Raw genomic sequence first — 16,295 nt, 5'->3', positions numbered from 1 at the left:
CGAGGAGGCCAGGCCTTGGGGGGCCGACGTCGTGGATGTGCAGAAGAAGTAAAGAAAGAGCTGATAGGAGAGAAGAACAGATTCCTATTGGTTTGCAGATTTATAGCCATATAGAGGAAGATTTAAAGACACAGATTTTTTTTTTTTTTTTTAAAGCACTCAGTTTGAGCAAAATCTGTCTTTTCCATGGTGTACGCCCCACTTGCATAATGGGTGGGCAGGGGAAGCGGCAAGGCTGGGAATAGGCATTCTCCTGCGCCTGATTTATCATGATTAAAGGGGAACTCAAACTAATATATTTTTCTTTCAAATCAATTAATCGATTTGAAAGATTACTGGTGGCTGATGGATGCAGTCCTAGGGAGTCTGGGAAAACATGGTTACAGCCCATGGCTGTTTCAGAAGCCCTTGCAGACTAATAAAGAGATGAATAATTCCTGACATGGACAGAGGTGGCAGCAGAGAGCTCTGTGTCAGACTTCCAGACCACGTTCTGCAGGTCATACAGCAGCTGATAAGTACAATAATTTAAGCAGGTAATAATTTAAAAATCTATATAACTTTCTGACACCAGTTGATTTGAAAACTATTGGCACTTGGACCACAGTTGTATTAAAATGGACATGAGGTGAACAGCATCCGAGATCTCAGCTTCCTATAACCCTTCCATCACCACTGGATATGTTATATTGTGAAGAGCTGACCCTGTAAGGGATCGTTCCGTTTTGGTTATCATTATGCATTAAGGGAAATTGCAAATATGAAAATACGGTTGCAAATCATATTCATAATCCCGATGTCAATGAATGTAAACCAGGTGTATATACACGGCCAGTGTACCATGACGGCTGCCCAGGGTGAAAGCTTTTAGGGCTTCTATGTAAACAGATGAGCAATAGGCACCAACGATTCTGCAAGCATCCGGAAAGTTCTTAGGTCTTGTCTCTTTGGCAGGGACTAGTGATGAATAAAGCTTCTATCATCAGAACTTATAGGTAAGATAGCTCATAAATGCCGCCTTTGTCTTATACGTAATATTTATCCTTCCATTTTATGAAGAGTATCTACTCAGAGGAGAATACAGCATTGTCCGCTACGATGATTTATCTATGTATACACAATAATACTGTATATAGCAGAAGAATTGTGTAAGATATAGAATACCTCCCATCTATTCACTCCTGGGTAATTGATCTGTTCCCTCAGAAGCGGGTCTGACCTGTATGCCGGGCCCTTCTGGTGCCAACCTTTCATGTTTGTTGTGATATTCAGATACAAGGAGGAGATTAAGAAGGAGAAGAGTTACCTGGGGTGAGTATAAAAGGCCCTTTAATCTACAGCAAACAAAGCGAAAACTATTATTTTAAAGTAACCTCTGCTACAGGAAGCTGGTACTGTTAGATACAGACACGGATTCACAGCTTAAGACATTGATGCTGAGGGGAGCTGGACGACATATCCCATGAACACTAGCTCCTTTCTGTTCCAGCGGCCTATAGGAGATGGGGCAGGAGAAGGAGGGGCTGGGCTGAGCAGAAAATTGTGGGAGATGGCTGGAGAAGCAGAAGAGGCCTGGGACCATCTTGAAAAGAGCAGCATGGCATAAAGAAACGTGGCATCCTCTCTGGCAAAAACAAATCCTACTTCCAGGCAGATAAGAGATGGGTGCTGCCAGTAGCGGTCTTGGGCACCAAGCATCCCATGCAATTGTGTGGGGCCCCCGACATCCAGGGGGGGCCCGCTCTGGTGCCCAAGACTGCTGCGGCTAACTATGTGCGCTCATAACGAGCGCACATAGTTACAGGCAGCAGTGGCACTGACAGGGCAGGAGCCCTTGGCTCCCTCCCTGTCAGTCACTCTTGTGGCCGCAGCAAGTGTTTTCCCTGCGGTCATAAGAGGTCGCTCTGTGTCCCTGGTGCCGATGCTCTAGAGGAGTCACTGGAGCACTGGTGCCATGACAACGGGAGAGCGGCCACTTGTGACTTGTGAAAACACTTTCCGCGGCCACAAGAGGGAAGAGAAGAGGAGACACCCGGACCCAGGTGAGTTTTTTTTTTTTTTGTTATATACTATATGGGAGGAAGAGCACACAGCGGGGGTCTATATAAACGGGGGAAGCACACAGTGGGGGTCTATATAAATGGGAGGAGCGCACAGGGGGCTATATATACGGGGGGAGCACACAGTGGGGGTCTATATAGACGGGGGAGCGCACAGGGGCTATATAAACAGGGGAGCGCACAGGGGGACTATATAAACGGGGGAGCCCACAGGGGGGCTATATAAACGGGGGGAGCGCACAGGGGGGCTATATAAACTGGGGGAGCACACAGGGGGGGCTATATACAAGTGGGGGAGCACACAGGGGGTATATAAGACTGGGGGCAGCACACAGGGGGTATATACAACTGGGGACAGCACATGGGGGGCTATATACTAGTGCAGGAGTACACAGTGGGTATATACAACTGGGGGGAGCACACAGGGTTATATACAATTGGGAAGCGCACAGGGGATATATACGACTGGGGGCGGCACACAGGGGGTCTATATAGTATACTGGGGGAGCACACAGGGGGGCTATGGATAACTGGGGGAGCACACAGGGGTCTATATATAACTGGGGGAGCACACGGGTCTATATATAACTGGGGGAGCACACGGGTCTATATATAACTGGAGGAGCACACAGGGGGGGTCTATACTACTGGGGACAGCACACAAGGGGTATATACTACTGGGAGCAGCACACAAGCGGTATTTACTACTGGCAGCAGCGCACAAGGGGTCTATATAACTGGGGGCAGCACACAGCGGTCTTTATTACATTGGGACTGCACAGAAGTGCCTATATGCCTTACTACTATACTGGGGCACAGAACATACCTAATTAAGTGGGGGCACAGGGACACCTTTAATCTGTGGTGGCACAGAGGGGTGTAACTTCTATAGAGGGGTAGGAGGGGAACTAACTACTATGTGTTGGAGCCTAAAATATTTCTCTCACAGATTCTGGAGGGAAGATTCCCAGCCAGGAGAGGGCTTCAAGGTGGCCCAGGCTGGATGGAGAGAGAAAGAAAAAGAAGTAAAAGACGCTGATCAGAGAAGACGCCCCCTGTGAATCACTGGATGTAACTGCACTCTGTTATAGGGTCTGTAGTGATAGGGATCATGGTGTGGCAGTATTATGTTATGGCATCATTGGTAATATCTTCCTGTTTTGTTCAGAGCAGTTTTGAGGCGATATGTAATCTCTGTATGGTGGTAGGAGACTTATAAGAGGACTACTGGGGGGGGGGAGCGCATGTCGAGGGGGGGAGGGGGGGCATGGGGGGGCCCCGGACATGACTTTGCTTGGGGCCCCAGAAATGCCAAGACTGGCCCTGGGTCCTGCTACAGCCAAGAGACTACATCCTGCGGGAGGAAGAGAGACAGACATCTGCGCAGGGTCCTGCTGTCTGGAGGATTCTTCCTGTAACCCCACAGCCAGCACAAGCTGCTGCTGGATTTAGGGCCTGTTCACACTGAACAAAAGTGGCAGAATTTCAAGCAGAGCCCCCGCCTCCCCTGCTTCATAAAATGTTATTAAAATACAACAAACTTTTGCACTGTATAAACCATATTGTAATATTAGATGGAGGGTGATACAATATGCGGACAAGGAGCATTACCTAGTGGACTAGTGTTTCCTTTAAATTTACTCCTTTATAGTAGTGAGGGGGTTTTTTTTGTAAACTTTCCATTGTGTCTTTCACCTTTCTATGAACAAGTAAAAATAAAAGGGAATCATATTACATGATAATTACGACTTTGGGGGACGCCGGTTTAAGCAATATACTATTTATATAAACACAGACTATACCGGAACCAGAGACAAGACAAAGGCGCTGTCTTATACTGGTGCCCAGACACAATTCCCGGATTCACCAGCTTCCATACAGAATACATACATACATAGTACTAAAGCTCTCTAGAGTCTAGAGCTTTCCAGTGGTCCAGTCTCCGACGCTTGGGACTTCTATTATGTAGGAGTCCCACCATACAGTTGTGCCCAGGATTGCAGACCTCTATGCCCCCAATGCTGTTACGGATTTCTTTGGGAGTCACCCACTTCTGCACAGCTTATACACCAGTAGGCTATGTTCACACAACGTATATTTTCGTAAAATCACGGCCGTTGTACAATTATTATTACGAGAATATACGTTGCATTGTTGTCTATGGGATCCAGGCCGGAGCGTATACACACAGCCGCAAACAACTGACATGTCATTGAATAGCGTCCGCAGAAACCCATGTCAGTGCACACTCTGAAGCAAGCAGCGGTGGCCGCTCGCTCCGTAGAGGGAGGGCGAAAACGGCGCAGCCTAGTGGCAGCCCGTACATGACTGGGTGGGCAGTAAGGGGTTAACAGTGACAAGGGGGGGGGAGCAGGAGAGAGGTTATGAGGAGTTCAGGATATGGTGGCTAAAGGGGGTTGCTAGGTGAGAGCCAATGGGGGTGGTTAGAATAGCTTGGGGAGGGAGGGGGCTAACTAGGGATAGGAAGTGAGGAGAAAGGAACTTACCATTCTTCTGAAGCGACAGGACCTGAGACGCCCGCCCGCCCTTATTGATACTTGGCCGGTGGGTGGTTGGCCTGGGTTCGCGATGCCTCACTTGTCGCGGCAGCTGGCGGAGGGGGGGTCATCGATGGCTCGGACTGAGGGGGTTATCAGGAGGCCCTGTGGAGGAATGGAGAATCCCCGTGTCTATCTGGCAACTAGTTGGAGTACGGAATGTGGTTACTACTTGGGTGGGGTGATATGGTGATGGGCAGTACGTGACAGATTTGTGCGTAGCGACTGGGGATCATTATTTTATCCGTACTGCCATTTATGGGCCATCCGTGACCTCCTCGGGATTTCAGTGTTACTGTTATGATAATGGGTTGGTTATAGAATTTTATATGTAATATGTTTATTACAGAGTTGGTATATATATATATATATATATATATATATATATATATATATATATATATATATTTGATATCCCTGTTATTTAATAATAAATAGGCTGCTGTGGCCATTATTCCAATTCTACATAGTGTCCGGTGTTTTATTATAAGGGGTATAAGGGGGGAAGGAAGGGAGGTGTGGTTAAGGTATTATTCCCTACCCCGTAATCTGCAATACCCGGGTCATGTACTGTGGGGAGTTCTGATGCGGGCGTGCACAGATATGCCCGCATCAGAACTCTGCGTCCATGAAGATCATCCGTCCAATACTTTTCAGAGACCGCCCAGGTCACGGAATGGCCGGTCTCTTACGATGTGTGAACATGGCCGTAAGGTGGAACTGCAGCATATAGAGCCTCATCAAACATGTGCATAGGTCTTCATTGTGGATTGGAACTCCACTATTGGTGGTGGGGCCCACCAAGGAGATTACGCAACCCTGTGTAGTCTCTTGGAATGCTAAATGCTAAAAAAAGGGAGGTATTGAATGTAGGTCTTGGTGATATATACAGTATACAGCCTTTTGTCAGAAGGGGTTAGAAGAGGATTAAAGGATCATTCTGTTGTACAGAGTGTAAAATTGTAATACCAAACTGGTGCGCCGATGAATGTGACCCAACACACAACCTGTTCCTCAGCACAGATGGGCTATAACAGCAGACGATCCAGTGCCATTGCCCTCAAGGGAACTTCAGTGAGCTTAAGAATGCCAAAATTGGATCACTGTGTCTGAGCAGTGAAAAAATATGTTGCCCCATGTTGATCCGAGGGTCAGAATTTGACATAAGCAGCAGGAATCAATGAACCCTTTGTTTCAAGTTTCACCAGTTCAGGCCAGTGCACGTGCAGTAATGGTGTGGGGATTTTTTTTGTCCCCTGTCACTAGTGGATGGACATAGCAGTGTGGCTTACCATTTCATCCCATTATGGCAGCTGTTTTCCCTGAGGAAGAAGGCTGGTTTTAGCAACTGTTGTTGTACCTTTATGGACTCACTCCAGACACGACAGTGAGTTTTCTTTGGGTCCCCAGATTCACATTCACCAGGTTTCTATTCTATAGCGCATCTCTATGACAGGCTATTCATAGTCTGTCACTACCTCCATCGACGATAATGACAAGCAAAAGGGTAACAATGTTTTGAACTTTTGACTTTTTGCCTCCAAATTTAACCTGTTTGTTTAGGTTGAGGTCTGAGGACTGTGGGGGCCAATCCAGCAACTCTACTTCATTGCCATTTCTTCACCAATCTTGACGTATGCTTCGGGATGTTGTCATGCTGGAACACTATGTTTTCCTTTTCATGCACATAGTACTTAAGTGTACAAACTCATCTTGTAGGATACTCACAAATGGCTCAGAATTAAGACCACCATCGATCCTGGTCAAGTATCCAACGTCTTTGGCTGTTAAACAACCCCATATCATCAGGGTTCCTCCACCAAAATTGACATTTTTGTCAACTTAAAATCCTTCTGCCCCCTTTTCCCTTGATTCTTCTAGACCCATTTGCACCCACCACTTTTCATACTTTTTTGCAAACTCAAGCCAACGCTTCTTATGATGATATTACAGTTCTTCCCCCAGATATTACAGGCCTCTTACCCCTTTTTCAGGCCGCCATTCCACACTTGTGTGTTGCACAGTGCTTGCATGGATATCTCTGATCTCACTATAACAAAGCTTTTGCTTGTAAATCAAGCTGATACCACCCTGTTAGCATCAGTAATTCAGTAATGATCCATGAAGGACCTGATGAAGATGTACACGTTTCAATGAGTGCTTTGTATGTTGGAATGGGCTTGTCCATTGTGGAAGTGTTTGGTGGGATGGTAGACAAAGGGAGAGTAAGAAAATGCTGAATCACCTAGAGCACTTCGCGACCCATAGGCAGAGAGTGCCATTATGGAGATGCTTAGCAAGTTTTGGAGAAAGTCATGGAGTAGCATACGATGAGCTGATGAAAGAGCAGTAGCTTAGAGTAGCTTCAGTCATGGTACAGGACAGCTTGGGGAGTTTTTTGAGGGCTGCCACTAAAGTAGTGTTGGCTATTGAATGGGCTGTAATGTGATCTGGATAGTTCAATTCTGTTTCAAAAGGGACATAATGGGAGTATAGAAATAATAAATAAGGCTGACTGTCTACAGTGACACTCCTACTGTTGAGAAGAGATGTGTAGTTCTAATAAATAAGCACTTGAGTTGACACATTTCCAGGGCCAGCATCAGCACCTGGCTTAGTCGGGCAAGTGCCGGGCCCAAAGCACCTTTAGGGGCTGTGTTTCCCAGTCGCCAGTTGCTCACTGAGCTCAGTGAGGTCCGGTTGGCCCAGACAGATGTGCCGCCGTCCAGGGACATCCCGGGAATTTGGAATACAGTTGTCCCAGATTCCTGGGTGACCTCACCAGTCAGTTACGTGTACGCCTTTAAGACGCACACGCAATGCAGCACAGCCGACCGGGTCCGGCATAGGTTGCGTATCTAGCACATCCTGCTGGTCCCGAAATTGAAAGGAGACCACCTGCAGGGAGAGCTTCAGCAACAGGGGAGCGAGTTGTTAGGTGATAGGTTTTTATTTCTTTTAATCTAGATTGTACAAAAGGGCATCAGTATTAAGACAGAGTGGCCATCTATAAGGGGTAGAACGCAGAGGGGGGCCATCAATAAGGGGGAAAACACAGAAGGGGCCATCTATTAAAGAGGGAGAATGCAGAGGGGGCCATCTATAAGAAGGACAACACAGAATGGGGCCATCTATAAGGGGGACAACATAGACGGGTGACAACACAGAGGGGGGCCATCTATAAGGGGGAGAACGCAGAGGGGGCCATCTATAAGGGGGACAACACAGAGGGGGGCCATCTATACGAGGGACAACACAGAGGGGCCATCTGTAAGGGAGACAATACAAAAGGGTATCTATAAGGGGGAGCCATCTATAAGGTGGGCCATCTATAAGGGGACAACACAGAGGGGGGCCATCTATAAGGGGTAGAACACAGAGGGGGGCCATCAATGAGGGAAAAAAAACACAGAAGGGGCCATCTATTAAAGAGAGAGAACGCAGAGGGGGCCATCTATAAGGGGGACAACATAGAGGGGGGCCATCTATAAGGGGGGCAACACAGAGGGGGTCATCTATAAGGGGTAGAATGCAGAGGGGGCCATCTATAAGGGGGACAACACAGAGGAGGGCCATCTATAAGGGGGACAACACAGAGGGGCCATCTGTAAGGGGGACAATACAAAAGGACATCTATAAGGGGGAGCCATCTATAAGGGGACAACACAGAGGGGGGACATCTATAAGGGGCACGACACGAAATGATTTGCTCAACAAAGGGGCTCATTTAGGCTCTGTTGCCCAAGGGCCCACAAAACCTGGTGCCGGCCCTGTTAGGAGGTCTCTGTGAAAGTAACAGAAACCCGAGGTCTTCATGGAGCTGTCTACAGTCAGAAGTGTATTTGCTGAATAGACTGTTATACCTGTATCATAGACATTCAAGTGTTTTGCACCACCAAGCATGACCAGATGTAACCACCAGGCTTTCTCTACCTTGTGAAATGAACCATAACCATGAAAAATGATAGTGCCTAGTAATTTTCTGAAGCTCAAGTCAAACAACGGCTCAAAAGGATGTTTTTTGCAGAAAGAGCTACTTTGCATGTTTTTCCCCTAATACTTGGTTGTAGCCTAGTTTAGTTCTTAGTCTATTCGGTTCATGGTTCATTTATGTGTAGTCCTTGTATCTATTTGTTTGTGTTAAGGTTTTATTAGCGAGGGTCAGTTGTATTAGGTGTTAGTGATAGTGTTCAGGGATAACTAGTAAAAGCCAGTTTGTTTCTGTTCATCCTGCATCTGCTTTTATTCCTGACTGCTGTGTTCATCATTTGTTTGTGTTATCCTCCATTTCCATCATGATCTGGTTTACGTCATCTATTGCTGAGTTTTTATTCTATGTATTGCATTAATACATTTGTTCTTGCAACCATATGCTTTTTGTTTATACTATTCAACTCTACTGTAAGTCCTGGAGGTATCTGAGTACTAGAAGCCACTGTTAGGACTCAGGAAAGGTGTCTGTTTTGGTAGTCTGGTTCTGCTGTCTTGTGACCAGTGGGCATTGTTACACTAATAGGGAGAACCCCTTTAAGATCATCCAAATGGAAACTCTGGAATAAAAGGGTAATTCCATATTAGTAATATGATCACCCTAGTAATCCTAGTAATTTTTAACTACTGGTGCTCTTATGGCAGAAGCTTTCTCTTCTCTCTACATTTACAATATATGTAAGTGGCAATTGGGACATACACCTATCAGCTATGGTGGCTAACAGCTATTGAAGGGCACCATAACACTTTAGAGATTACCAGGACCATTAAGGGAGTAATGAGAGTCCCCAAGGGTGACTGTTTACATTAGGAATCAATGGCAAATGTAGTTAGAAAAACATAATACACAGTAGCTTCAACTTTATTTTGAACCCATTTATTTATTGGGGGGGATTGGGAAATCAACATCTTTAAAAAAAAAAAAATCCCAAACTATACCTCTGGATTCTGAAAACTCACCGAAGACTCTCTGAAACATCACTTTACCCAAAAATGAGAACATAATAAAAATGATGAATAAATACATCAAAAAGCGAACAATGCAACTTGATCATACAACCACAGAAAACCTTCATTATTTTCTGCTCAACATTAACAAAATAAATTATTTTTGCACAAGTCAAAAACTCAACAACAAAAAAAAGATCAGTCCAAAAATAATATTTTTGAGTGTTTAGGCAAATTATCTATGTGAACCCAGGCAATAATGTACACAAGGGATGGGGGCAGGGGGGAATACATTTATTTTTTGTGCTTCTATTGTCTATTTCAATTGGCATCTTTACCAATTGATCCATTACTTATATAGAAATGTTTGATGATTGTGGCTGCACTTTATCCCGGACTCTTCCATGTAGGCTGTTGTACTCTCTGAAGACTCCATACACATTAGAAAAACATCTATGAGGCCTCCAGACTTTTCATCTGTCTAAGGATAAAAGGATCAAGCATATTGGATTGTAACTGCCCAATCCTTTTGTTCTCGGAGACATAATCCGCTACCAAAAGAGTCTAGCAGTGGCATACCTGTCATTCAGAATGAAGGAATGCCAAGCCGAGTTAAACATTCATAATTAAAGAGGTATCAGGATAGATAGTTGTTGTTTAGCTGGCATCCATCCCATGTGTACTGTATGGGTAGCTTAAAGTGTCTCTGTTACCAAAAAAAGCTTTTGACATGTCAAGTTTTTATCGGTCAGCGTTGGAGTGTTCAGACCCTGAGCGATCACTAGAATGAGGCCGGAGATCACTATGCTGTCCACTTCCCACTCTGTGTTACTGAAAAAGACGTCCCTACAGACTTCTATTATAAGGCTGTCTTTTCATGTGACGCAGAACCAGGTGAGGAACGATGAGGAACGGGCTGAGCATGGCTTCTCGCAGCTCGCTGTCACGACTGTTTAGGGTCTGAACACTCCAATAGCCCAGCCGATTAAAACTCTCATGTCTCTCTGACATGTCAAAAAAATTTTTGTTGACAGTGTTGAAACCCGTCTGACACTTGTTTGGTTGCCTCAAAACCACACTCTGAAACTCTCATACATCAAATCGGTATGTTGTCATCATAAATCCAGAAGATTGGATTGATGAGCACAGCGCAGATCAAACGAAGCGCTTCGCTCTAATCTATAATCATGATGCACACCTGTGAGCAGGCGTAAATCATGATAAATCTGGATACAGCTGGTATATGCCAAGGAGAAGGCAAGAATCTGGGGCACATTGTTGAAAAATCTCCCCCTGTAAGGAAATATCATACAGCAGTACATGTAATGCTGACTTTTTTTTGTTGTTGTTTTTATGTTTTGTGTTTATATTTAGTTTTTCGTTTTTTAACCAGAATTTAAACTGACACTCAAAAGTCTTTTTCTCACCTTTGTGGGTTTAACCCTAGATGTATCTTTGGAATCTTCTTTACACTGCACATACAGGTACATATGTTATTCCGCTTGCTCTGGCAAGCTAAAGGCATGGGCTTTCCATGACCCTGCTGAGGCCAGAGCCTAATACTGGTACACAATAATACATTCCATCCATTGCCTGCAATGGATATAGCGTGTGAAATTAAATATACAGTATTGTCCACTAGATATTTCCTATCTACAATTTAAAAAAAAAACTTTTGCACAGCATAGAAATTGATGAGTGAAAAAATATGACGCATTCAAGTTTTATCCTTCACTTGCTTCTAGGAAAGCTGGGTGACAACAAGCAATGCATACAGCTTCTTATAATGCAGCTTCCCTGCTCCTCTGTAAGGGTATGTGCACACTGAGCAATTCTCGAGGAATTGTAGCTAAAAAGATTTATGCTTGAAATTTCTGCTCTGGCAGAATAGGAGCTGAATTTGAGCGCAATTTAACCGGAAATCGAGCGGAATGCAAGCGGATTTCAAGCAGAATTTAGCGGAATCTGCCCAAAGAATTGACATGTCAATTCTTTTGGCCGAAATGCATATTCTGCGCAGAATTCCGGACGGAAATTTACTCTGTGTGCACAGGCAGTCGGAAATCCCATTGTTCTCTATGGAAAAGAGCAATGTTGCATTTACACGGGCGGAATTCCGTGCGGATTCCGCGCGCATTTTGACGCTAAATCCACCTGAAAATCCGTGAGAATTCCTCAGTGTCAACCCACCCTAATGCAGGAACAGGGGACAAGGAATGGGTTGCTGCATACACAGACATATCTGGTCTTCACCACACTATGGAAGCTGGGTGACAACCTGTCAGAGCTGTATTGTGGCTATAAAAGTTGTCACCCAGCTATACTAGAATAAGATGTAATAGCTAAGATTCTTTTGATATTAGGAGGCATTGCTCTCTGTTGTGTAGTAGTATGGATTATATCTATATCCCCTGGTGCATAATGAACAAATGCTGTATGTAAACCAAGGCAAGCGCAGGGGACCATGGGGGAGGCCCTGAGTTACAGCATAAAAGGGATCTGTCAGCGTTATATCATACCCAGAGCTGCAGACACGGGCCGATAGCATGGGAGATAAAACAAACAAGACCAGTCTCTAATGGTTCGTTTACACTAAGCGATTATCGTTTCAGAATTTCTCGATGACGATCGCATTTGAGTGATAATCGGCTGGTGTAAACACAGCGAACATTCAAGCGACAAGCAATAAATCGTTGATCGGGATCTTTCAACATGTTCTCAAATCGTCGTTGGTCGTTCACTGAAAATTAGCAGGTCGCTTTGTCTTAACAGTCTTTAAATAATTCACCGTATGTGTGAGATGAGCTTAAGCGATCTTAAAACGATCATAATAACGAATTTTTTAAATGATTTATCGTTCCAGCTTAAGGCTATGTTCACACTATGTATCTTTCCGGCCGTAGTGCGAACCGCGAATATACGCGCGTAGTTTTGAGGTTGATGCGTGCGCTTGAAAGTACACGATATACGCCCGCACAGTGCACACTACGTATGAGCTTACGGATGGATCGCATACGGCGCCGTGAAAAAAGAACAAGACCATTGTTTGAGGACGGAAATGTTGAAACTCACGGCCGTGGATTTCCATGCGGTCCCATACGAAGATCCAAAAGGTTCTGTATGGTTTACGGGGCTGGGCAAAGATTTCCAAGTAAATGACCTGTTTCAGATCGCTTCGAAACAAGCTAGGGAAGCATAACTCTACTACGGGCGTATGTTCGCGGTTCGCCCGCATGTTCGCAATCCAGCCGCATGTCTATTTTTCCCACGGCCGTACTTTCAGCCGCACATGTACGGCTGCGTACGAACTACGGCCGGACTCATACGTAGTGTGAACATAGCCTAACACTGATCGTTATAAAAAACACATCGTTACTTTGAAATCGTTAATCGTTCAATTGCGCAAATTATTGCTCCGTGTAAAAGGACCATTAGTTATTAAATGATGTTTTCTTTCAAAGCCTAACCCTTTCAGGGCTGGGCTCATTTTGGCCTTAAGTACCAGGGTCCATTTTTAAAATCTGATCTGTCTCACTTTATGTGGTTATAGCTCCCTGATGCTGTAACTTATCCATGGGATTGTTTTTTCGTGACCTATTGTACTTTAGGTAAGTGGTAAACTTTGCCCGATATCCTTACAACTTTTTATGAAAAATGCCCCCATTTCATGAAAAAATGGAAAAAGTAGCATTTTTCTATCTTTGAATTTCCTTCGGTCACCGTGTGGGTTTAATCCTGTAATAATTTTATTGCCAGCGTTGTTACAAATATACCAAATATGTCTATTTTCTTCTATATTTATTATTGTATTGGGGGATATGGGGATTATTTGTGTATATCACTTTATTTATTTTTACATTTTGACTTTATTTTACTGTCCCTCCATGGGAACCTATGGGATCTGATTGCCTGATTACATTACAGATTACATTACAGTGCTGATCTGCCCTGTAATATGCCTGTCGGAAGCATAACTGATCAGACTCTGTGTTAGGGATGGGCCTAATCAGCTTCCGTAGTTATTATACTGGAGGCTTCATGGAGGCCTCCGACGGCCATAGCAACCATCAGGACTCTCCCTCTGTTCTTTCCTGACCGCAGCATCTATAGGGTTATGTGCCAGGATCCCAGCACAGTGGGTCCCCGACTATCACTGACAGTCTTCTGCACCCCTTTTATCCGAGGATATACTATATGTACATGAGCGGGAACGAGCAGCAAAAATGGATGTACAGTCATGCCCCCCATTCCTGAAGGGGTTAATTATACTAAAGTGCCAGGCTATGCTGCAACATGCTCACCTCCTTCCTCCCTCACCTCTTCCTACTTGGCTTTAAGTCCTGTACATTAATAGTGTAGGACGAGGGTGGTGGACAGGGGTAGAGGCGTGCATACTGCAGCTCACCATGACCTCTATGACTCTTGAGCTTAAAAGGAAAACATGATTTTATAACCTTGAAAACAGCCATCAGCTAAGAGACAGGTAACACTTATTTTGTCAGCTATCTGCTCATGTTTGTAGCTCTGGGCATAATACAGAGCTGACAGATTCCCTTTGAAGGGGTTGTTGCTTTATTCAAAAAACAGCGCCTCATCTGACTACAGGCTGTGTCTGGTATTGCAGCTCAGTTCCATCGAACTAAAACTGCAACAACACACACAACCTTTGGACAGGTGTGGCACTGTTTCTGGAAGCATAACCTTTTATCACACATGTATGGAAATCTGCAAAGAGGCACATACTATGACAGTATAGGGCCCAAGCATCCTAAAGTGGTAATGGGATATTTACAACATCTCTGAAGATTGCATGAAGGAGTGAGTACTACATATAATGCAGCGCTTCAAGTCACTACCCAATAGTGAAGGGGGACCTCCATATGAGGGAATAAATGACAGTTCCACCATCTTGGTCCAGAACACATCATCATCTAGATATACCAGCTGGATCAACCCTCCTCCAGACAGTGCTTCTCTGGCAGGGCGAGTGCTCTGCCATTGTGATAATGGGGGCAGCTGGATATGTCCACGACTGAGACATCACAAGTGAATAATTGAAAAATAAAATGCTGCTTTATGTGGTTTATAAACCAGTGGTCTGCAGCCATTGTAATACTAAAACTCTCAGCATGCACACTGGGAGTTCTGGTCTTCAGTGCTTCATTTTCCATACGATGATGCGGAGGCTGCAAACTGGTTATGTCAATGTGAACAAAATGTCTGTCACCATGAGGGGACTGGTGGCGCCAAAACAATAAACAAGCAGTGGTTCGGATATTGATGGTTTTGCAGCATTTCCGGGTATGAGTTTCCTGCATTTCTCAACACTCCCTCCATGGTTGGAGCGATGGCCACCCTGATCTTCCGACGATGAAACGTGATGCAACGACAAGCAGCAATATGATAAATACTCCACAGGAGGCAGGCTGACTTTTATATCACTTGAAGGAGCATTCCCTCATCACATGATATGATCATCCGTCCCAAACGCCTAAGTATTAGTGGTGATATCCTGAGTTTGATGGGAGGAGCAGAAATCACAATGGAGCCCCCCACTTAAGTCTTTCACCACACCCTCCTGCACCAGAGTCTGCAGCAGTTTCCTCTCCTTGCTGACGTCATGCATCGGCTGACGGTTCATGGCGTTCATGCATAAATTATCAAAGTAATGTAAGGGTATGTCCGGCTGACTGAGGTCATATCCGAAGCCGGCAAGACTCACTTCATCACATAAATGGGTGGCCAGGACCAAGGCTATGGCTCCAATGGTGGGAACGTTCTAGAAGAAAAAACAGCAAAATGACATTAAATTTCGACTTATGTAAAGACGCCCACGTCTGACTCAACATGAGACTGAGCAGCTGTATACAGAGTTTATAATTAGAGCATGGAAGGAGTAGGCAGACCTCCATTCATGTCAATGATAACTGGCATCAAGCCTTGCGAGAAACTGATCAGTACAATCTATTAATTCCCATCACACATCCTCAGTAAGTATACCTTGTCCCAGCCCCACCACTTATGCCGAGGTGGAGGAAATTGCAGGATATCCATGGCCGTCTCTTTGACTATGAGTGGATTCAGAATCCGGATCTGGTGAGATTTAAGAGGTAGTTTTTCTGTGACACTCTTCCAGAAGAAAAGCCTGTCCCAGGTAGACTGTGAAGTTGAAGCAAAAGTATGATGAAATATATGTTATTATATAGCATTACACATCTATAGTCTGCGGCCAGTGTAACCCAGACAAATAATTGCAGATGGGAAGATATTGATTACATTACACCTAGTCCAAGGTGTGTCTAGTTCACAGGAACCTCAAGGTTTCCTCTGTATTACATCATATACTAAGAAAGTCACCAGGTTGCTATTACACTAAAAAAAAAAATCAGCCCTGGCAACCTGGCATCCAGCAGTTGCCAAAGGTAGGATGTTCCATCTCCCCCAGAAGAAGTGGTCAGAGATCTCTCCTGCTGCGGAGAGACCACACACTGCTGCTATATAAGCATAAAAGCTGCTTGTCACCAGCCACTACATTAAACCAATGGCAATGTAAGGGGTACAAACCAACTATGCCTTAAGAGCATGTAACAATGAAAACAAAACATCCTGTACTCACCTGCTGCTAATACCTCATCAATGCAGGTCCCCACAAAGGAAATGCCCGCTTAGCCAATCATTGAAAACTGCAGTGACCCACCCCTACCAGTGATTGGCTGAACGGATGTGAGTAGGGCTGGGC

The 16,295-nt window shown here is 44.8% G+C and overlaps 1 protein-coding gene across 4 annotated transcripts in view; it reads right to left on the bottom strand.

The window, feature by feature from the left end:
- Positions 1 to 9,475: 9,475 nt before the first annotated feature.
- ST3GAL5 (ST3 beta-galactoside alpha-2,3-sialyltransferase 5) overlaps positions 9,476 to 16,295 on the bottom strand; it is a 61,107-nt gene continuing 54,287 nt past the window's right edge. For all 4 annotated transcript variants that reach the window (XM_069977252.1, XM_069977251.1, XM_069977254.1 and 1 more), the window contains 2 exons: positions 15,557 to 15,715; positions 9,476 to 15,335 (listed from right to left, as the gene is read on the bottom strand). In XM_069977252.1, the coding sequence (XP_069833353.1) occupies positions 15,048 to 15,335; positions 15,557 to 15,715 (447 nt within the window). In that variant the 3' untranslated portion in view covers positions 9,476 to 15,047. The remainder of the gene's footprint in view (positions 15,336 to 15,556; positions 15,716 to 16,295) is intronic.

This window comes from Dendropsophus ebraccatus, chromosome 7 (assembly GCF_027789765.1).
Source record: "Dendropsophus ebraccatus isolate aDenEbr1 chromosome 7, aDenEbr1.pat, whole genome shotgun sequence".
NCBI classification, from domain to species: Eukaryota; Metazoa; Chordata; class Amphibia; order Anura; family Hylidae; genus Dendropsophus; species Dendropsophus ebraccatus.
This window is presented reverse-complemented; position numbering and strand designations above follow the sequence as displayed.